The following is a 23,495-nucleotide window of genomic DNA, read 5'->3' on the forward strand; positions in this document are numbered from 1 at the left end:
CCTAACTGATGGTGGGTGGTGACGCCCACCAGACCCTTTTATAATGGCTGTGACCACAAACGCTCACTCTTGATATCGCACCTAATTGATGTGCAGCAGCGAGGCAGCGACACCGGGACTATATATATATATTATATATATATATATATATAGTCCCGAGCTGGGGTCTATTGCTGGAGAAAATCCACAGTGAATCAGGAGGGGAAGGGGCCGGGGCGGCTACAGCCTAATAGGCAATACAGTATATCAGTTTAAAAGAGGTCGGAGGGGCGAGGAGGAGGAGGAGGGGAGCAGTTATAAAGGCGCCGGAGATAAAGGATCGCTAAGGCGGGGTTTTCTCAGCGCATCCTGAATGATCGACTGCAAAAAAACGCTCAGGACGCTTGAGGAAATACAGATATAAAATAAAAGAGAAGGTTTGTAGATATTGAAGGAATATCCAACAAAGGTTAAAAAAGGCAAATGGACTTGTAGAGTTCTTTTTGAGAAGACGTTTCACCACTCATCCGAGTAGCTTCTTCAGTTCTAGGGGACTGGTGGGAAGTCTGAGGTTTAAATAGGAACTTAGCTTGTTATGCTAATAACCAGAAACTGGTGCAGCTAATTTCCATTAACGACTGAATACTTAGCGGTGAAACGTCTTCTCAAAAAAACTCTACAAGTCCAGTTGCCCTTTTTTAACCTTTGTTGGATAAACCATGACCTGGATGACTGAGAACCTTCACAGACGATACTGAAGAAAGTCAAAAAACAAACCTTTTCTTAGCCTCCTTTCAGTTTCTTACTCTTTTAAATAAAAATAATAATATAAAAAAGAGACATCACTTGATTCTAATATGTACACTTCATTAAAAAGTACTTGTTTTGACCTGAGGTTTGCCTTTTGGTCTTTCCTACCCTTAGAATCAGATGCACAAGAACCAAATAGCAGAACTAATGTTTAAAGGCTGTTTAGGTTCCTGAAGGTTACACCATTCATCACAGCACAGAAGACGGAGGATTAGCCCAACATCCGGTTAGTAAAAGACAGCAGTGTTTCATGCAGAATATACAAAGCCTTAGGTGTCTTAGTCGTGTAGAGCAAAGCAAAGTAAGGAGCAGACAGACATTAATTCATTTTGGTATATGCTACAGACTGGACAACCAGCCTGACTGACCCCCCACCACCCCGTACCCAAAAAATGCTTGTGGGGGAAAGTTGGCAAATATCTGCCGGGTTAAACAAATCTTTTGAGCAGTGATGGAGTGATACACGTCATCTGAGCACCATAGAGTTGAATTTGTTCACAACAAAAAGCCTCTGACTGGTCTGAGGACTACCCAGTATTATTTTTTCTCCCCGCTCTGCTCCAGACTCATGCTCTGATAAGAACGGAGTCCGGCCACCCGAGGGTCGCTATGCCACAGTCCTGCCTGTTCTCTCACGGACGTTTCCTTGTGGGAAACACTGATAACATTAACGCGCTCAACTAATAATTCACAGAACTTTCATATGCACATTTACAAGTTGACTTCTGTAATTGTTCAAGGCGTTCTTTCGGCTCTGCTGTGGAAATTAATCCATCTATCAAACTCTGTTTTTACTCCAAAGGCCCCTTTTTTTCAAAATGGAGTTTCAAAAGTTTCTGTAAGGCTTCTAAAACCTCAGCGGCTTCTGTATCGGCATTAAAAGCGAGTCTAATGAGCTCCAAGAAACTCATAAGAAGTCTTTAATACTGGGCCAGTGCAGAAAAACTACAGTGTATAGGCCATGATTCATAAAGTAGAGTTTTACTTCCAAGTTAGTTTGTGATTTGGAGCGGACCAACTGCATATAGTAAGTTCCCCTTAAAGTAATTTAGAGGTACAACAGCTAGAAGAAGAAGAAGAAGAAGAAGAAGAATGAAAAAGAACCAGGTCTTGGTTTGGTTATGGGTTTAAAGAAGAAGAAGCTCAATACCTGCGGAAGTCGAGCAGCGTCCGGCTGGTCTCCGGGACGTTCTGGTTGAGCCAGGTCAGGAAGTGGAACTGGGTGACGGTCCTCGTCTCGTTGGTCTGCATGTTCTTCAGGTAGAAGCTACGGACCAGGAAGTCGTCGCACCAGATGTGTTCGGACACCAGGTTCACCTGTGAGGACACGGTGAACAATTAAACCCAGACCAAGGTGAAAACTGACTCCACTCCGCACGTTCACAGAGAAAGACGCTGGTGGAATAAAACTGAGTCGAGCCATTTTACCTCGTAGATGTGGTACAAGTTGGATCCTTCGTCGGGCCAGTAGTGGTAGCACTGCTTCACCCCGTTCTCGACGAGAGGTGTCAGCATGACGATGACCACGCAGCCATTCTCCCAAACCATCTGCAGACAAGAAACACAGGGAGGTGAACTCTTTCTAGTAAGTAAAATATTTTATTGAAAGACTTTTGTACTTGGACAAGAATGAATCGTCCTAGCTTCGCTCTACGCCTCTAATCTGACAAGGCTGTAACAGCTATCGTGACAGAGTAACGTCCAACGCTTGTTACCCAATGTTCCTAAAAAACTCTGAAAGCTCATTTAAATGTCAAGCACTCAAAAGCAGGAGTCACATTCTTGTAGCGGCGGAGAGCCTGATTTGGAACGAGATCCCATCTGAGGGCTGTCAACACCTCCAGAAATCTGCCAACGGGAACACCAACACGTGTCCTCGCTCGCCCACTCACTTGGACATCGGTCCGTAATTAGTTTCAATTTTGCGTTGCGCTTTCATTCTAGAGAGGGCGGACGTGTCGGCGCTGGGGGTGGGAGGGATTGAGGCTTTGAGTTTGGAACCACTTAAACTCTTAGAGACGTGATCACGGGTTCAGACTCTGGAAGATACTACGAGGAAGTGAAGCATGGCGACTGGACGTGGAAACACGTACTGGAGATATTTAAATAAAGGTAAAGCTGGATGTTGATGTACGTACAAACCCACAGATGTTCCTATTTAAACCCCACACCCCCGCCAGCCCTTTACAACTGAAGACTTGGATGAAACGCCTTCAAGAAACTCTATCTGTCCTCACATTCAGCTTGTTTTCTTGAATATACCAGGACCTGAAAACTAAGTGCTGTTGCTGTCGAGGCTGTTCCCTCCCCCAGCTGGGTCATTCGACAGCGAGACCCGGCGTTTGGGTCGTATTTTTTCCTGCCGGCAGTCATATTCTGAAGCAGCCGGAGGGGTGGGCTCGCCCAGGAGATCCATTCCACTCTGATCAGAGGTAACAGTCGGCCGTTAATGGAGGCCATAAAACAATAGCGCTCCCACTTCATCGCGCCAGATAATCAAGATGGCCGCACCTGCCGCTCAGTCCGGAGCGCCGCCACACCTTGACAGGAGATTTCCCCGACGTTAATTGCGGCTCGGTTTTGAATTACGACACCTCTGCAACCCCCCCTCCCCCTCTCAGCCCCCCCCCCACACCCCCTGCTGCTCCGATGATTAGTCTCGCAGACCTGAAAAGTGTGACGGTGCACTTTTTTTGAGAAATGGAGTTAATTCGCTGGAGCTGACAGGGAGCGGGGACTCTGCTAGCGCCGGGAGGACAAGTTCCCTTTTCTTTTTTAACTTGAGGTTTGTTAAAAAGCTAATTATATTTAAAACTTGTTAAAAAAAAAAGTTAACTGCATCTTTTTTTTTTTTTTTTCTGGAGTTTCTTCTGGAGAACTTCTCGAAGCCTGGCGTTCCGGGACATCGCCAAAGTTGCTCCGTAATGTGATTTATGTGGTGTAATAACCTCGGCCCGGCTCCTGATGAACAGTCTGATAAGACACGGTGATGCTGGCTGAGTGGACCGGGCCACAAACACAACCAGAAAACAACCAGAGTACACGGGACGTTTAAAGCTCACTGAGGCCACGTAATGAGGATGAGATGAATCATGATGATCAGCAGAAATGGTCTCATTACACACAAACTCCTCCTGGTCCTTCCTCTACAGCCCTGTTTATACAACCTTATTGTTTTTTTTTTAATGTCCGGGGCTCTAATGAGGACTACGGGCAGCGATTTCAGGTCAAGGGCATTTATTCTGAAAGCACTCTAAGTGGCAATTTCAACTTGAAACCCCACTTTTCCTTTAATGCTTTGCCTCTGTAACTGTCTTACTTCAACAAATACTTTCAAAATGTATTTGTACAAACACAAACCAGAGGTGGAGAAGAGAGTAACGACAGGGAGAAGAGGAGGATGGGAGAGAAGTGGTGGCAAAAGATGCCTTGAAGTTATCGGACAAAGAGGGAAAAGGAGAGAGGGAAAGAATATTTATCGTCATTATACAAAGCAATACTTTCAGTTGTTCACAGCTGAAAGATGTTGTCAGGAAACAGAGGGACAGAGGAAAGTCTGTGGAGAATAAAGAAAGAAATATGTTGGTGTAACAGGGCTGAAGTTCATTCTCTTATCCCCGAGAGAAAACCTTCAAATCCACCACCAACTAATGAGCAGCATCTCTGTTCAAGTCGGTCCGACAATTAAAACTGTTTTTCTTTCTTTTTCACTTTGGTATTATTATAAACGCTCCACCTCCCACTTGCCTTGGATGCTCACTTGAAGTGAAATTCGGGAAACATTTTTTCGTCCAGCCTTTTTTATTTTAAACCGAGTGGACCGCATGAGCTTCCACAGCAGCGGCCTGTTAACGGCTCGGCCCGAGTGCGACGGGGAGCGGCGCTTGTGTTAATTCTGTTTGTACGAGGGAGAAGTTATATAACGGTGACACATTTGAGGTCACCGCTTGCCGAGGAAAGCGAGCGGAGAAGAAGAGACAATAATGTGTGATGTGACGGAGAAGTAATAAGAAAATAAAATCATTTGGAGAAAAGAGAAAAAAGACTTTCATTCCTTGGTGAAATTGGTTTTCTTAATTAAAAGACGATGTTTGGATTCTTTGATGGCTTTTCAACGGCGCCGTGGAAAAGGAGAGACACTTTTATCTTCACGAAAAGATAAGATATGAGACACTTTTTGGTACATTTTAAACAAGCTGTCTGTCATAGTTCGGCTCACGTTGACTGAATCTACACAAGCCTGAGATTTCCTGTTTCTTTCTCATCGTCCTGCCTGGGAACCGGCTCGACCCGGGGCGCGGCAGGGACAGGAGCGGCTCGACCTTTCCTTCCCGACACTAACACTAGGCAGCAGAGACTAGCTGGAATAACTTATCGATCTCCTGGACCGAGATTCAAACCCAATCCAACACTTGGGACAGCGGGTGAAGTGCTCGCCCCCCCCCCTGCATTAACAATGGGCCCCGTCGTAGGCCGGTGTGTGTGTGTGTGTGTGTGTGTGTGAGCACTGTAACGAAAGACGGATTAATAATGACATCTGCAGAACAAGCTGGTCTCCTGTGGGCCTCGCTGCACTCATATAAATCGGCTAACTCTTGTTTAAGAGAGGGGGATGTATTGATTTTTGTTTGTCGTGTGTGTGTGTGTGTGTGTGTGTGTTCACTGTGTGTTTTTACCTGCCAGAAGTCAGCCACGGTGGAGGGCAGCGGACCTTGAGTGGCGATGTACGCCGGGTTCCTGGGATCATGATCCATCTGTAGGAGGAGGAGACAAGAAAAGGTTATGAGGTTAATCTGCTTTTTACATACTTCTAGTCAGTTTAGTCTCAGAAATGCGTGTTTCTACGGGGCGATGGGAGCTTTCACTTTCAAGAGCGTGCTTCAAAAGAAAATAAAAGGACAAAATAAAACCAAGCAGAAAGTTATTAGTTTAAACACTGGCATCGACTTTAACCAACTTGCAGCTGGAAGAGTAAATCCTACCGGAGAAAAAACAACTTTAGTGTTACCTTAAGTGTAGTCGTATTTTATTTAATTCCAGTAGGATTTGAGAGGGTTAAAAGAAGTGAAAATTATTATTTCAAATGTAAAATCTTTGGAAATTAGGTTTAATCCTCTAATTTAAATGATTCTAAATTCTCTTAAGTCTCCAAGAATCTTTTTTGCAAAGGTTTTCTTTTAAAATCTGCAACAGCTGTGAGTGGTTCGCTTGGTAGTAGCGTGTTTCCGCTTTAGTATTTCCGGCTGCTTCTCCATTTCTGCAATTTTTGAATCGATAGTTTTGGATCAATAAAGACGGAGCACATGGAGGAAAGGTTAACTGAGGAGGATCAGAGATACAAATATTTCAATGACTCGTCTAAGGCGAAATTTTGGTGAAAATTTCAGTCGCCGTTGTTGAAAGTGAAGCAGGAAGTAGAAACAAAAATGAAAAAAAGACACAGCGCCGGCTGGTGTTTGGGTGGAGTCGTTACAGAGTGAGCCAGACTGATGAGGGCACAAGTATAAATGACTCGCACTGACGTAGGCTACGTACGTAGGTTACGGCGTCTATGTCCCGTGGTACTCTAAAAGCACCTTTAGAAATAAAAGCATAGCTGAAGCAATATTTGTCTGAAACCTTGGCTTACATCAGCGTAGTGAGTTTTTTGGGAAGCATACCGTCTCCAATAAAGGGTTAGGGTTAGGTTGAGAGTCTTGTTAAAAGTGGACAGCATGATTTTGGGGAGGAGAAAGACCCCATTCTTCTGATGAAGGCTGAGGTGATCTACTGTATTTATGAAGTATCCATTCCTTGTGTCCTGTCTTGGTCATGTGATGGTGGTCAGTGTGTCGTATATGTGGAACATCTGGTGCTAAAGTACAACTTTCTATACATTTTTTTTTGTGCAGGAAAGTTGTTCTGGAGTTGCTCCGTTGGGAACTGATTACGGTCCAGCAAAGATCTGCCAGGTCAATCAAATGGTTTGGGCAACAACTAAGTAGTCGTACACGTCATCTGAGCACCATGAAGTTGAACAAAATGGCTCTGATTGGTTGGAGGACCATCCTATATGCAGGCAGAGGTATTTGTTCTTTGAAACACACCCCATAACCTCATAAATGACGTGTTACCAGTTATGCTAGCAAAACTAATTCATCCTAGCCTGACAATAAAGGCACTTTGAACATTTCAACACTTCCCAAAGGCCTCCAGAAACAACTCTGTGATTTTGGTTTGAGTATTTGTCAGTAGGATACTTTAAAGAACTCCTGAATTAATATGCATACCATGTCAGTTTATTAGTGGAGTATTTTAAAAAGCTTCTTGGAGGAGGAGGAGGGAGGTGACAGGCTGCACTGTAACTCAAGACTTCTTCCCCAACTTAATGAAAATTGCAGAAGGATGGCGGAGGCGTCGAGACCAAAAGACAGGAGACGAACGTGAGCCGAATCCGCGAGGAAGTGAGTGACATCCCCGCCTATTACCATGCAAATTGTACGGTAAATGTAATAATTGCCAAGACCAATTTAGCTGGAGGCAATTACAGAGGGAAGACAGATCATTTCTGGGGCTTTTTTTTTTTTTTTTTTTCCATGCAACAAATTGTCTTTAATGGTCCTCTGTTCCTTTTATGAATGCCAAACAATAATGCACTTCTGATGAACTTAAAATGTGGTAACACGGAGAGAGTGAAGGTGACGCGGTACCAAGCTGAGGTTTGCTCATTAAAACATCCACAGCTCGAAATACCGTCACGAGCAACAAATATCTGGAGATATCCGCAAATATGTGGACATTCTGGTTTACTTCCCAGGACGGATCGGAATCCAGTCAAAATTAGACCTGAATGATTGTCTATTCCAGAGTAGCAGGGTCTAGGAATAAAACAAGAAAAGAAAAGGAAGGAATTGGAAATATGTCTCACGAGATCCAGAAATGAAAAGAGAAAGACCAGGAAGGACGGGGACGGAGAAACAAATTGACACGGAGAAATCAAGAAGGACAAGAACGAGGGAGTAAGAAGAAGAACCTGGTGACAGATGAAGGCGAAGACGGGAAACGAAAAGGAGAGAGGGAGAATAAATGTAGACAGACAAGACAGACAGAGCGGGAGGACTCTGCATACTTGACGTGTCTCTTTTCACGTCTTCCTCCTTTACAGTCTCTGCAGAGACACAATGCTTTCTGACATCTCAAAGTGTCTCCGGAATTAAACCCCGGCATTAATGACATTGCAAAAGGACAACTGTCTTTCTCTTTTTCACACGCTCTCCCTCTTAATGAGGAACAAACGTGGAGGATGTGTGATTATCCCCGTTACTGGGGTTTTGTCTTTTCTTTGGAAGGAAGGAAGTCAAGTGTGTGTGTGTGTGTGTGTGTGTGTGTGTGTGAGATGAAGCTGGTGATGTATCCTACTGTTACTACAGTCTGACACCTCAGTGGGGCTGACAGTCTTTCTATGAGTGTGTTGATTGCCTCTTTGGTTAAACCTCGAGCTGCCAGCGACATGGATCATCTTAATTGTGAGTCTGTATTTTAGGAAATGACAACAACTTCAGCTGATCGTTTCTGGGCTCAGACGAACCAGGCAGCTTTTGTTTCGTCTATTCTGTGTCTTGATTTCAAATGATTGGAGTCTACTCTTTTCATTACAACTTCATTTTGCATTCAGAAGACGAATACTTCAGTGGGAGTTGACGTGTCGGTCGGTTTGGCTGGCGAACAGTCGTACTGCAGTGAAAATACGATGGACTGATTAGAAACAAACTTATTTTAAGCTTCTAAGATTTCTATTTCCACTGCTTTAAAAATGCAAGAAATGTAATTTTAAATAACTTTGAGAAAGTATTGTGCAAGAGGAGATTATTAATGAAGCTCAGATGAAAGATCAATGAGGAAGATCTGGGTCGGCCTCCTCTACGGTCACTATTCAGCCAATCAGTCCCAAGGTTTTTAAATTTATTGTAATGAAAATTAAGGTAAAGTTAAAGGGGAACTACTGTTTTTAACAACCTAGACCTTATTTCTGGCATAAAATACGATCGTTTACTCACCCATGTAACTTTTGCGTAATTTGTACTCCTTCAGGAGATAATCAGATCAGCGTCTATCCATATAGTGGGAGTGACTGGGGCACCGAAAAGAGATCTTTTCAGAGTCTGTAGGTCAATCTACAGACTCTGGATGATGATGATAACTGGTAACTCTGGACTAGCACTAGCATACGATAACAAAATATTGGCAAAATAAACAAGTTTCATGGCAGATAATGCGTTATTTAGAGGCTGTGTTTCGGTGCCCCATTCACTCCCACTATACGGATACACGCAGATCTAAATATCTCCCGAAGGAATACAAATTACACAAAAGTTATATGGGTGAGTAAACGATCGTATTTTATGCTAGAAATAAGGTCCAGGTTGTAAAAAACAGTAGTTCCCCTTTAAGCTCAGATGGTTTTACTTCTGTCCATCATCACATTAAGCCCCGCCCAAATGAATTGATTGGCTCAGCAGATCTTTACCAGGTTTTGTTAGTTGGAGAAATTCAGGCTAGCTTCCAGGCTAAAGAAAGATCTGTTCACACATTTCCCACATTGTCCAAATCTCTTTATTCTCAATTTTAACGTCACTACTCTCGTCCAATTATCGTCTTGCTTTCGTTCTCTGAACCAGTCCATTCATTATAATTTTGTTAATCTGGTTTTCAGACCATGCTGCTCTCCTCTGGTTATTTGGAGGGTCTTAAGTCGCCATTAGCTAATCTGCACCACCGGAGTACAGACTCCCGATGGTCCCATCCACGTCTACTACCTTCATCTGGGACTCAGTCATGTCCCGTCTCATGTAACCAGTCTAACCTGTTTATTATCATTACTATTGTGGTTATTTATTTAAATGAAACCTACGCCGACTTCAGATATGAGAGGACCACTCATCTGTGAACAAACATATATCATTTTAACTGGTGTTGCTTCAAGTTTTAGAAAAACACCAACATGCAAGTTTCACTTAAGACATTTCTATTATCTTTTCTTTTTAATTTTTATTTTTTTTACTCTATTGAGACATTATGAGTTTGAAGAGAGAGAACTCGTGTGTGGTTGTGGGTATTCATGACTGAGTGCTGTGTGCGTGATTGATTGTGTCTCAGGAAGTGTGTCTGTTTGATTGATTGTGTTTGTGAGTCAGTTTGAGCGGCTGAGTGATTGATTGTGTGTGTATGAGGGACTTTAGGCCACAACACACACATTTTTATGGTAAACAATTTTTATTTTTTGAGAGAGCAGTCGTTTTTTTATTCTATTACTCAATTGAATCATTACATAGCTGGGACACTTGGGATGAGTCTGGTTAGAAAATATAGGAAGCTTCCAGGAAATGTGATTTTCTTTTTGTTTATTCAAGATTATCCAAGAAGTGGCTTCGATTTTAATGATCAGAGTCTCACTAGACCATGAGATCAGCAAGAACCAAAACCTGGACCCTGGATTTGGGGTTTTCAGATTACACTTAGCCTGAAACGTTTTTGAAATGCGAGAACCAGACCACAACTAGTTTTGGTTTTGCGGCTTAAGTCAAACTGAACTGTCACGCTGAAGCAGCTTTTGTGTGTCCACGGCCCAAAGACAGGAAGCAGGTAGGTAGTTTAACTCCTGGTGTGTGTCCAGTCGAGACAGAAATGTCCGGCGATACGTCACAAAAACAGATTCCCTGATTCTCTGTGAGCCTTTAAACACAGCTGACCTAAAGCATTTCACACGAGACTGTGAAAATGTCAAAGTGTCCTTAGGAAGATGAGCTCCTTGAGAAGGTCAGCCATCATTACGGTGTGAGAGTGGACGGGTGAACGAGAGACAGATGTGTAAAACCCACCGTCAGCCGAGGTAAAAAACAACCACATACAGGAAGCCTGTTTACTTCTTTAAAAAGCAAAGTAAAATTCAGACTTTACGTCTATGAACGGATGCAGGAGGAGCTGGAAGTTTCTACTAAATATGAATATGTCCAAAAAACAAAGATGAAACAAGGACAAGGTTGAGTTTTCCTGAAGATGTTTCATCCAGGTAACTACTTCAGTTCTAAATGACTGCTGGGGAGCGCCGTGTACTTTTTAATTTTCAGATGTAACTTTGGACTTTATGTCGTCTGAACTGAATCTGTGAGCGTTTGTCTTGTGAATGTGGAGAAGCTACAGGTTTATTTAGTGCTGAACGTGATGATCCATGTCTGGGAGAGCGACGTACAAGTGTCGATTGCTGCAAATTCCAGATGTAGGTTTCTCGAAAAGAAAGGTTTTACATTTTTGGATTTTTGTTTCGGTGTCTGGACCGTTAACTGTTGTTTCTCCAATTTTCGTTTTGTAAACTGCTGTACAGTCCATGGGAGTTTAAATTTGGAACATCAAGCGACAGATACTCTGCTGCAGATGGAGATCTTCAAGAAAACCCAACATGTCCAGTCGCCTTTGTTGCAGCTTTGTTGACCTGGACGACTGGGAACCTTCACAGTCCTCAAATGTCTTTGCTCGTCTTCTTTTCGTTGAGTTGGATGGAAACGGTCGGCAGAGGAGGTTCCTTAAATAACATCATGCACTCTTTAATATTAGCGCGTGCGTGTGGGAGGTGAGAACGCATGCGTGACAGCCTCCCTGAATGCTGAAGTGTGTGCCCGTGCGTGTGTGTGTGTGGGTGTTTCCGTTCTTTCCTCCGTGTGTGATCATCTGTGTGTACTTGTGAGTGCAGCGCAGCGTCTGTGCACGCCGCAGAGAACGCAGCGTTATTAAGTGTGTGCTTTCTCTTTGTGCGCCCGCTACATGTGCTGCTATTGTTTTTTGCTTCCGCGTGTTTGTGACATTTGACAGGATTGCTCTTTTGTTCCTGAACACTTCTGATTCCTCTCTCTCTCGCTCTCTCTCTGGCTCTCAGTCGCGCTCACTCTGCCGCTGTTTGGTGTGACGCCCGGATTTGAAATGCATAGCGTTTCTGTTGCTTTTAATGGAATACCACTGTATCTGCCTCGAGGGAAACATAAACCCGCTATTACAACACTGGTTTCCAAATTGATACACTCACTTACTGAATTCACATGGCTCTTTCTCCCCCCCCTCCATCACCCTTCTCCTTCCTACAGGCTGTTTTTGCTGCTTAAATCTGCACCGTGCAGAGGAAAGGCCTCTGCGAGCCGCTCGCACCGCAGCAGTAAACACAAAACGGTGTCAAATTAGCATAACCCAAGGTCAAAAACAATCGCATCCCCAAGACCCCGCGGATCAATTTGTGTTTTCACAAACGAGAAGCGAACCCGGATTCCCACACCTTCCCCGAGCGAACACTCGCCCCGGGGTGCTCGGCTGTGCGGCAATCATTATTATTCATGGTGCAGAACATATACATAGCGCGAGGCTGCCGCTGGAGCTTAGCAAGCGGCTGCGTCGAGAAATTTGTATTGGACGACGGTAGGCTGCCTTTGTTTCTGCGATGCCCCCGTGGGGACTGTGGGAGCCCGGCGTTAAAAATGCAGGAGGAGGTACTCACGATTGGGCTGGCGTTGATGTAATCAGAGTTGCCTTGGCTGTTCTCCACCTTCAAGGTGATCCTGGAGTGATCATCTGAAACGAAAATGGAAGAATTCAGCACGTTTTGTCTCATGAATGCAACCGTGGCCATGTCACACGCATTCTAATGAGGGATCTCTGGCGTGTTCAGAATAGACAAACTCAACACTTCATGTCAATTTTCACAGGCAACCATTTTAAGAATGATTCCATGACCTGAAGAGTGCGTTCCCTCCCGGTTGATCAAGGGTGTTTTGAGCTAAGAACGGAAATAGCTGACTTTTTAAAAATAGAATATTTTGATATTCTCAATTGAACATAAACTTTTCTTGTCCACCAGGCAGCTCTAACAGATTCCTGCTGCGCTTCACAGTCACTATGTTACCTCCCCACTGACCTTCCAGTGTCTGTGCAAGTTTCTTAAAGTGGTTCGTGGGCTTAACTTTCCTAATGATTGACCCGGGACCTCTGTCACATCTGACACGACTGCAGAAGTCAGCTCTGCACGACGACAGTTTGTAGATCTCCCTAGCTTCCTAGCCTCCCAGCTAAAGGCTCATTTAACGTACTGCCATAGCCTACACCGGTGCGAGCCATTTATACTCGTGCGCTCATCAGTCTAACCCAAACACTAGGGGGCGCTGTGTCTTTTTTCGTTTCTACTTCCTGCTTCACTTTCAACAATGGCGACTGGAACTTGAGTCGTACAAATGTTTGTATCTCTGAACCTCCTCAGTTAACCTTTAAAACAATCAATTTAAAATTTGCGGAGATGGAGGAGCAGCTAGAAATACTAAAGAGGAAACACGCTACTACCAAGAGGACCAATCAGCTCTTACGGTCTGCGTCGTCGTGACAAACTGCGCCGTTAGCGCCTATAATAGTAGCTTCCACTTTTGAATGACAAATACAGAATACTGCCACCTGCTGGTATAAAGAGTTATTTCCTTTTTCTGTTTGATGTGTCTGAACCTTTCCTCTTAGAGTAACGGTGCAAACACCTTCTGCATTATAACTTTAGATATGAACAAAACGTTCTGGTTGGTAGAGTGGTTACCACAGACACAGATATAAGACAGCCTTATATCCTCCTCACTGAGAAAACCATTGATTCTGAGTGGAATAAACCTCCTGATGTCAGTCCTCCAAACATGGCGGCGTTGCTCTCGCCACCACTCCACAACACTCCCTGTTAAATTTTCGAGCCCGGGCCTCTATTATCAGAAACCGGGAGCAGATGCGGCGAGCAGGAGGGTTGTAAATTAGTTTTCTATTAAAGCTCTCCTGCACCGACCTCATCAATGATTAAAATTTCTAAGCTTCTTCTGTGGAAATAGCCCATCTTAAAAAAAAAAGTGCTGTCCCATTCTCTCCACCGGGCCGAGGCTTAATGAAACCAGGTTGTCAGCAGGGAGGGCGGTTTGTCAGGAATAAATTGCGCTTCCTATTTGAAGCACCACTGGCTTCTTCCACAAAATAAAAAAAATCTGAACTGTTTTTCCACCTTCACTGGAGGCTTCACAGGACCACTCTCAAAAACTCAGCAAAGCAGAGAAAATGGAGGACGGATCCTTCTACAGCCTCAGTTTAATAAATCACTTCCTAAATATCGACCGGCGGCTTTAACATTATAATTATCTGTAGTGACTATTTTTGCTCGTCTTTTTCAGTCTCTCCTGTTCAGAGATGGATTAACACTAATAACATCAGGGTTCAAAGAACATTAGCGTTCAGAAAAATGGGCTCAGCAGTTCACTTCTTGATTAAATGTGTGCAGCTCAAACACGTATCACCTTCAAGGCCGAGGAACAGAGAGTGAAGGGACTTACAGGCCACGACAGCGGCCGAGCGGTTCTTCTTGGCGTTGCCGTCCTTGAGGCCGACCGTGCAGGCGTTGGGCTCGGCTTGGTACGCACACAGCGCCTCCCACTCCTTCTCCAGGCGGTCCTTGTTCTTCAGGTGATCCTCCATGTAGGACTGAAGGAGAAGAGACAGGGGAGAGGAGGGGAGGTCACTACGGGGGCTTTTAAACCTTGTTGTTCTCTGATGTGCGTATATGTTTTGATCCGCGTTAAATCACAGGTAAAAAGAAGAACTGGCAATTTCTTTCTCTACAAACATAAAAAAAGCAAAGAATCATTTAGTGAAGTCATTAATCTCTGATCTGAGAGCTCCTATGCATATTTCCTCAGTTTATTAGATGTGCTGATCAGTCTTAATCACGCTCTAATCTACTCCAGCTCTTTGTATTCAGCCTTGCCATCCCCTGCACACTGTACATACAGGTTTCATGATTAAAGAAGGTAACGAGATGAACTGCCAACGCATAAACTTTGGCGCACGACCATAAGAAGTTAGCCGTCGGCCGTGTCTGATGGTGGACAGCTTTGTTTTTATTTTAGCAGGCTTGAGAACCAGCAGACCGTGCACACGAGATACGGACGGTTGCGGTCTCTCTGTAATGGATGAGGGAACCAAACGAGCTGCTGCTGGTTCTTTAAATGGCTCCAGCGATGATTTATGGTGGCAGTTGCAAATGGGGCTGATCTTAATCAGAATTAGTTCCCAAAAAAAAAAGGCCCTAATGGCTTCTCAGCTAAAACGAGCGGCGTTTGTTAAAAATGGAAGTCGGCGTGTCCGGCCGCTGGAGGATAATGGAAACGAGTCCCGATCGAAAGCGTTCCGTGTGATTTTATCGCAGGTGTGCGCGCGCTCAATGGGCGTCCTGTTCGCCGGCGAGCTCGGCGTGTCGTCTCTCGGCGGCGTCATTGTCTACGACCCGGCACACACACACACGCAGCGTAACCCTAGCCTTTTCTCGACGCCGCCGTATCGGCTCTCCATTATGTTTGTTGCTAAAAGCGGCGGTGATGCAACGGGAGGCCGCGACCCTCCACCTGCACCGCAGACGCTTATCGGCAGCAGGAGGTCAAAGCCATCGAGAACACTCAGATACACAGAGCCGACGCACAAACAGCACACTGAGGTTTTTATAAGGTTACATACACTAAATAAAACATGGTCGCCCACACACAGTCGCACTTATACACTGCAAACACGACTGAACGCACAAAATCCATACATGACAAAACATCAGAGAGACATACAATCCAAACAACGTACAAGTCCGATGCCCCCCCACCTCCATCCACCCCCTACCCTCTCTCTCTCTCTCTCTAATGCCAGAGTAATAGGGTTTTGTGGCTGTGTAAAAGGATTATTGCAATCCAATCAGGAGGTGCTGAGATCACCATGTGTCGGCCAAACACTGAATAATCCCCTTACTGAGATGGGGAGGGTGGTGGTGGTGGTGGTGGTGGTGTTGGGGTGGGGGCTTAGAGTTACAAAAAGGTGCTCAATAATAAAAACTACTACGCGAAGCCGCCATCGTGGCTCTGACACACCTCTCCCACAGCACCTGTAGGAAAGAAGAGAAGCACGAAAGCTGCTGGCCACACGGGAGGTGACGTAACTGGGCGGACATTTTGGATCGAAGGAGGCAAAGAAAAGAAGAGGGGAAGAAATCGCGGCGGCGGGATGCGGTTACTCAGCAGGGGTGGAGGTCCAGAGGTGGTTTTTATCGAACGCACGAGGGACTCTACTTAAATCTGAAATCCTCGATACAACTCGTTAAAAAAGTATTTTTAAAATCGTCTTCTTGCTCTGACGGAGTCGTTCTGGAACACACATGTTAGTATTCTTTGCTTTAGCATCACCCTCTCACACTTCTCTGCAGCTCATCGTGTCCTCCACCTCAGCTGACCACACAAATCCATTTCCCGAAGCCCCTTTCTTCCTCCACCCGTTGCCCCCTGACCCAAAAGGACACCAGGGCCCAGCTGGCCTCGAGGAACCACGACGAATTCCCGGCGCGGTTAATCTGGATGGAGGCTCCCGCTGCAGCATAATCTATAACACTTACTGGGGCTAGCAACAAAAGACAAGATAATGTGCTTTATATATAGAGTCGCCTAATCCTCTTAAGACACAAGCAGAGAGGATGCAAGGGGAGGTGGTGGTGGTGGTGGTGCAGGGGGGTGGAGGGGTGGTTCTCTGCCCCAGTCACATGGGAGCAAGTAATACATTAACTTAGATAAGATGGTGAAAGCTGCTTCTCCTCAAATGAAAACCAGTGGGTGGATGATGACATGGTATTTGCCAGGGGTTTACGAGAGGCAATTAATTCTGGGGGAGGCGGGTGAGGGGGGGGAGGGGGTGAGGGGGCGCTGCAGCTCATCAGCGATCATGTTTTTTTGTTTTTTTTTTTGAAGCTGGTGATTTTTATTAATCGTTCAACAGTTGCCTCAGTCGAGCGCGTGGCAGGGCGTTAGATGAAATATTTGCTTTTCCCGCTGCATGGCTGCACTCGTCTCGCTCCGTGATGGATTCGGCGTCTCGCTGTGACGCCGCTCTCTCTCTCTCTCTCTCTCTCTCTCTCTCTCTCTCTCTGTCTCTCTCTCTGTCTCTCTCTCTGTCTCTCTCCTCTCTCTCCCTCTCTCTCCGCTCCCTAACGTGTCGACCGGCGTCCCAGGTTTTGTTGCCGCGAGGCTCGTTGCTCCGTCTCTGGTTGACGCAGTGATGGGAATGTGAAATGAGTTCCTCTTGTAAGTGTGAATATTTCTGTAAGAAGTGACAGTCCTGACTGGAAAGCAAAATCCTGGCTGGGCAGACGCACGGAGGAAGAGGAGAGAGGAAAGATGACGGGACGGAGAGAAAGGAGGCAGGAGAGAGAAGGAGAGGGAACAATTAAAGGATGAGAGAAAGAATGGATAGAAGGAAAGAAAGAAACTAAAGAAAGAAAGAAAAAAGAAATATGAAAAAAAATGTAGAAAAGAAAAGAAGAAATAAAGGATTGCAGAGAGGAAGGAAAGAAGATGGTAATAAAGAAAGGAAAAAGAAAGGAAGAAGGACGGAAAGACAGAAAAAAGAAAATTGGGATAACAGAAGGAAAGAAAGAAATTAAAGAAAGAAAGAACAAATAGAAAGATACAAGAAAGCAAGAAAGCAAGGATGGAAGAAAGGAAGAAAGAGAAAGAAAGAAAGAAAGAAAGAAAGAAAGAAAGAAAAGAGAGGAAGAAACAAAGATGGACGGAAGAAAGAAAGGACTGCAGAGGAAGGAAAGAAGACAGAAAAACAGAAAGGAATAAGGAAGGAAGGAAATGAAGGAATGAAAAGAGAAAAAGGAAAGAAAGAGAAGAAAGAAAATAGGGATGACAGAAAGAAAGAAAGAAAAGAAGAGAGGAAAGATAGAAAGATAAATGAAAGGATGGAAGCAAGGAAGATGATGAAAGACAATAAATGGGTGAAGTGAGAATAAAAAGAATAAATAAATAAATAAAGGATGGATAAAAACACTGATAAACTAACAAACTAATAATAAAATCAATTCAAACCTTTACTGAGGAGGACGGTTGGTGGACGGTCAGTCACTGATACGAGAGAACCTCATTTATATTTTAGTGTTTACGGTTCACAGGACGTCCCGTGGGCTGAGAACACAGTCTGACCTTTGGGTCTCTGCTAGTTCGCTCCAAAGACCAGGTCCAGATTCTGGAGATCCGTGGATCCCACATGCCGACGGCGTCACACATCTCTCCCCTACGCTGTCTAACGTTCCTGCTGAGGGAACCAATCAGAGCAGCCGCTGGTCCCTGCTGTACGTGTGGAGCTGTCCGTGGTGCTGAAACACTCTCCAGCTCAGCCTGGGCCTCTCTACTCCAGCTCAGCCTGGGCCTCCAGCTCAGCCTGGGCCTCTAGCTCAGCCTGGGCCTCTGTACTCCAGCTCAGCCTGGGCCTCTGTACTCCAGCTCAGCCTGGGCCTCTCTACTCCAGCTCAGCCCGGGCTACTCCAGCTCAGCCTGGGCCTCTCTACTCCAGCTCAGCCTGGGCCTCTCTACTCCAGCTCAGCCCGGGCTACTCCAGCTCAGCCTGGGCCTCTCTACTCCAGCTCAGCCCGGGCCTCTCTACTCCAGCTCAGCCCGGGCCTCTGTAATCCAGCTCAGCCCGGGCCTCTCTACTCCAGCTCAGCCCGGGCCTCCAGCTCAGCCTGGGCCTCTCTACTCCAGCTCAGCCTGGGCCTCTCTACTCCAGCTCAGCCTGGGCCTCTCTACTCCAGCTCAGCCTGGGCCTCCAGCTCAGCCTGGGCCTCTCTGCTCCAGCTCAGCCTGAGCCTCTGTACTCCAGCTCAGTCTGGGCCTCTCTACTCCAGCTCAGTCTGGACCTCTCTGCTCCAGCTCAGCCTGGGCCTCTCTACTCCAGCTCAGTCTGGACCTCTCTACTCCAGCTCAGTCTGGGCCTCTCTACTCCAGCTCAGTCTGGACCTCTCTACTCCAGCTCAGTCTGGGCCTCTCTACTCCAGCTCAGTCTGGACCTCTCTGCTCCAGCTCGGCCTGGGCCTCTGTACTCCAGCTCAGCCTGGGCCTCTGTACTCCAGCTCAGCCTGGGCCTCTGTACTCCAGCTCAGCCTGGGCCTCTGTACTCCAGCTCAGTCTGGACCTCTCTACTCCAGCTCAGCCTGGGCCTCTGTACTCCAGCTCAGTCTGGACCTCTCTACTCCAGCTCAGCCTGGGCCTCTGTACTCCAGCTCAGTCTGGACCTCTCTACTCCAGCTCAGCCTGGGCCTCTGTACTCCAGCTCAGCCTGGGCCTCTGTACTCCAGCTCAGTCTGGACCTCTCTACTCCAGCTCAGCCTGGGCCTCTGTACTCCAGCTCAGTCTGGACCTCTCTACTCCAGCTCAGCCTGGGCCTCTGTACTCCAGCTCAGTCTGGACCTCTCTACTCCAGCTCAGCCTGGGCCTCTCTACTCCAGCTCATTAACTAAAGATCGCCTCTCGTGATGATGAGCATCCTGTGACTTACAAACTACCGCAATCATCCTTTTTATTTCCTCCACGGAGGTAAAACTAGTAAAAGCTGCTCGTCCACACGGGAGGCTCCCAATAAACCCAGACTGTTTGGACAAGTTTAGTACTGTTAGCCAACACGGCTGCAATTAAAAGGACATTTACAATCCAACAGCTAAATATATAATATAATATAAAGAGTGATAAAAGAGGCTCTATAAAAGTAAATCTGACTTCTTGCTCTTTGGAGATCTAACGCTGACTCACTGGACGCTGCCAAAGAAAACCTTTCCCTAAATCAAACTGGAGTTTCTTGTGTATTTTTAAAGCATATTAATGTTTGGACCGTACACAGGTCTACCTATGTAACCTCTATAAAGCCCAACAGCAACATCTAAACACAGAAACTAAGGATTTATGTTCTTATGGGATGATTTTACTTCATGTTTTATGTTCACACTGTTTTAGTTGATTAACCTGACCCTCACTAAAGCATAACACTGTCTATATGTGATAGTAACGACTTAAAAGTGCAGAATTCTACGAAAGAGGTTATTGAACCTGAGGTTAGTGAATGTTTTCCAAATCATTTCAAATGTCTACTTTACGTTCTTGACTGGTAATGTGGTTGTGTTACAGGGAACAGAGGATGTGGAGGTTATTTTTATTGCAGATAGTTTCTCATATTAGACTGTGAAGTCATATTTCTGTCCTCACTGCGATTTAAACGCACTGTCGAAGATAATCTGGACACACGAGCAAAGTCTTTACCTCGGATTAAACAGGTTGTGATTTTGGTGGTAACTGTAAAGCTAGGTGGGAACAATGTGGGCAAATGTTTGTTCATTGTCCACGATCCTAACCAGAGTATCTGCAGATATAATTCTGTCGGTGTTCTGACAATATAATCATAAAAAATATCTCAAAAGAGCGTCCCTTGACATGAAGGTCCACGTTGAAGCCAGTGAAGTCAGAAGAAGAGTAAAAGAAGCTGCTTCCATTAAACTGGTAAACCCAGGAGGACCCAAGACGTGTCTCTTACAACACACCCGTCTCTAAAACCTTCAGTCTAGAGTTTCTGCTCGATTAGAAATAAAACAGGATCAAAATGAATTCCTCTAATTGCAGCCGAGTATTGATTCATCAACACAACCAATCACGTGAGTTTCAGGTGAGTCACCAACGAGTCACCCACACGTCCAGCTGCCTTTGTTTTAGCTTAATCTGAAAATGACCACATCACAGTTTTACATTTTTGATTTCCCTGAAGAGGATTTGATCTGCGTCCGTCCGTCCCTCACTCCGTTTACATTTCCGTCTGTTATTAAAGTCATTCAGTGATGATCTGGACCAGACTGCAGCCACACACACACCCGCTCTGAATTCTCAACAAAAACACATGCACCTCTTCACGTCTTCCCTCTGATCTCTGAGACGTCTCCGTCTCAAAAAGACAAACCTACCTGAAGACGTTCATCCCTCGCTAACGCAAACTCAAATCTATTTACATCCACGCGTGACCTCGGAGCTTTGAATGCGAGCCCTGCGTTGTGTCGTGTCGTGTCGTGTTGTGTGTCTGACAAAGAAACACTTTAGCTTGTGCTTGTGTGAGACGACAGAGACAACCCTCTCTGCGGCGGCACACGGCTCCAGAGGGAGTCATTTCTCCTGAACGCGACTGTGGTGCGAATCTCTGGGGTAATTAGTATCTTTGTGCCTATTGAACACATCAAAAATAAAAAAACCTCTGTCACATCTAGCCGGCAGCTTCATAAAGCACAGAGAGAGAGAGAGAGGGGGAGAGAGGGGGCGAGAGAGAGAGAGAGAGACGGGGGCAGGGTGGGGGAGTCGGGACGGAGGGTGGTGGGCTGTTGAAGTGAGCAGCTTTACATATTACAATTACACCAGAACGCAACAAAGGTTCAATAGAGATTTTCATCTGCTGCGTAGAGAGAGGGTGAGACGAGATGTACGGAAACCAGAAGAAGAGAGAGAGGAAGGAAGGACGAAAGAAATGAAAGAAATGAAGTGAGAAATGAAAAAAATAAAAGAACGAGGAGTGGAAAAAAGAAAGAAATGAAGACAGAAAGAAAGAAAGAAAGAAAGAAAGAAAGAAGGTTAAGAGACGAAGGAAGAAAAGAGCGAGGAAAAAAGTGGAAAAAAGAAAGACACAAGCAAAAAAGAAATGAACGGAAGAAAGGGAGGAATAAGGGAAGAAAAAATAAAGAAAAGAAGAGAGGAAAGAATAAATAAATAAAAGCAAAAGAAAGAAAGCAAGAAAGAAAGAAGTTTAAGAGATGAAGGACAAAAAGAGCAAGGAAAAAAGCGGTGAAAAAGACAGACACAAGCAAAAAAGAAAGAAAGAAATGAAGTGAGAAATTAAAAAAATAAAAGAACGAGGAGTGGAAAAAAGAAAGAAATGAAGACAGAAAGAAAGAAAGAAAGAAAGAAAGAAAGAAGGTTAAGAGATGAAGGAAGAAAGGAGCGAGGAAAAAAGCGGTGAAAAAGAAAGACAGAAGCGAAAAAGAAAGAAAGAAAGAAAAGGGAGGAATGAGGGAAGAAAAAATAAAGAAAAGAAGAGAGGAAAGAATAAATAAAAGTGAAAGGAAGAAAGAAAGAAAGAAAGAAAGAAAGAAATTAAGACAGATAGAAAAAGAAATTTAAGAGATGACGTAAGAAAAAAGTGGTGAAAAAGAAAGAGCAAAACACAGCGACAAAGCAAAAAAGAAAGGAACAGAAGAAACAAAGAAAGGGAGGAATGAGGGAAGAAAAAATAAAGAAGAGAGGAAAGAATAAATAAATGCAAAAGAAAGAAAGAAAAGAAGAAGACATCATCTGTGCAACAGGGTCTAGTTCAACTAGTTCAGTTGGTTTTTAAGGAAACATGTAAAATCTCAATCAGCTGTTAGTAAAGTCAGACAGCGATCACTTAAAATCTGATTGAATGTTTAGTTCATTTATTCTTGTTTTAGCCAGTTTAGCTTTGGCAGGTTTATGTAGTAACGGACTCATCTGGAGAGCTGATCATTCCCAGTTGCAGCAGAAGAGGACGTCAGGTTTAATTTAACTGGGTCAGTGTTGATTTAAGAACATCTTTAAAGAAATAAAATGCATCCGCCTCTATTTTTTTGTGGACGCTTGGGTCAGGTGTCTTTATTGGTCATGTCCATAGACGGTATAAAAACAGACGACGGAACAGCTCCTCTAAAGTGAAGCCGAAGCAAGTAGAGCTCCCCCTGGTGGCTGGAGGCTGCTGTATAGGTCATAAGCTCCACCCCCTCCATGTAAGTGGGCGGGACTTGGGCCAAACTAAATCACTAAAATACGTCAAATACATTTTTTTTCAAAGACGGTTTCAGTTATTTTAAGTAGATAATATAATATTGATGCATGTTCAAACTCGCAAGATGGTGCCGCCCGTATCCCCGGGAAAATAGCGTCAGTTTGACCAAAGCAAGGAGACACATTGTCCATATTTATGTCCAGTCTATGGTTGTGTCACACAGCTCTGGGTTATTTAGGAGATAACAACAGTCAACAGGCACAACACAGGACTCAGATTCAGAACCAGACTATTCCAAGGTGGTTCCATCACTGAGCTTTATGAGTTCTAGGGCTCCTATAGAGCATTGTAAGCACCAAGCAGCAGCGTGGTGCGTTGGGGAGACTCACCAGTATCATGTGGCCGGTGGAGATGTCCATGTTCGAGTGAGCAGGCTCTTCGCTCCAGGAGGAGATGCTGCTCCGGGCCGAGGGGCTGACGGCCGGACCGCCGTCGCTGAACTGGGACGACACGCTGTTGATCCTGGAGGAGATGGGCTCAGGACGCTCGGCCGGAGGCTTGACGGCCATGCGCTGGCGACAGAGCTCCTGCAGGAGGAGAGGAGGGGAGGAGGGGAGGAGGGGGCACATCAGTCAGTAACACGGCAAAAGACATTGAGTTCAAGCGTAGGAAAATAACTGAAGAAAAAAAAGATATCCAATGACAGTGTGGTCTTTGGATGAAATAATTGTGAAGCATTCAGATAAGCTTGTTCTTGTTACTGTTCCTTCACATGTACAGTATTTTGTCAAACATAATTTTACTCTATTTTATCATTCATGACTTCAGAAAGCATTTCCCTAATGAGTTTCTGTCTCAATCACCAGTTTTGAGTCTTCTTCAACACAGTGTGTCTTTGTTTTTACTCTAAATGCTTCCATTAAGAGTAAAATATGCTGTGACACATGGCTACTGTACTGCTCTATTCTGACTCTCACCATCTTGGCTTTTCAAGAAAACAAAAACCAAGATGGCGACGGCCTGGCCACCTCTCTGTAGTCAGA

General features: G+C 44.9%; 1 protein-coding gene across 1 annotated transcript in view; it reads right to left on the reverse strand.

Moving 5' to 3' along the window:
* Positions 1 to 23,495, reverse strand: part of LOC311488899 (receptor-type tyrosine-protein phosphatase N2-like) — a gene marked incomplete at its 5' end in the record, with an annotated part of 207,251 nt that overhangs the window by 15,857 nt on the left and 167,899 nt on the right. Inside the window, 6 exons of the mRNA XM_084545761.1 lie at positions 1,940 to 2,106; positions 2,218 to 2,337; positions 5,466 to 5,543; positions 12,308 to 12,381; positions 14,157 to 14,304; positions 22,842 to 23,039. Coding sequence (XP_084401887.1) covers positions 1,940 to 2,106; positions 2,218 to 2,337; positions 5,466 to 5,543; positions 12,308 to 12,381; positions 14,157 to 14,304; positions 22,842 to 23,039 — 785 coding nt within the window. The remainder of the gene's footprint in view (positions 1 to 1,939; positions 2,107 to 2,217; positions 2,338 to 5,465; positions 5,544 to 12,307; positions 12,382 to 14,156; positions 14,305 to 22,841; positions 23,040 to 23,495) is intronic.

This window comes from Chelon labrosus (genome assembly GCF_963514085.1).
Source record: "Chelon labrosus genome assembly, chromosome: 6".
Taxonomy (NCBI): domain Eukaryota; kingdom Metazoa; phylum Chordata; class Actinopteri; order Mugiliformes; family Mugilidae; genus Chelon; species Chelon labrosus.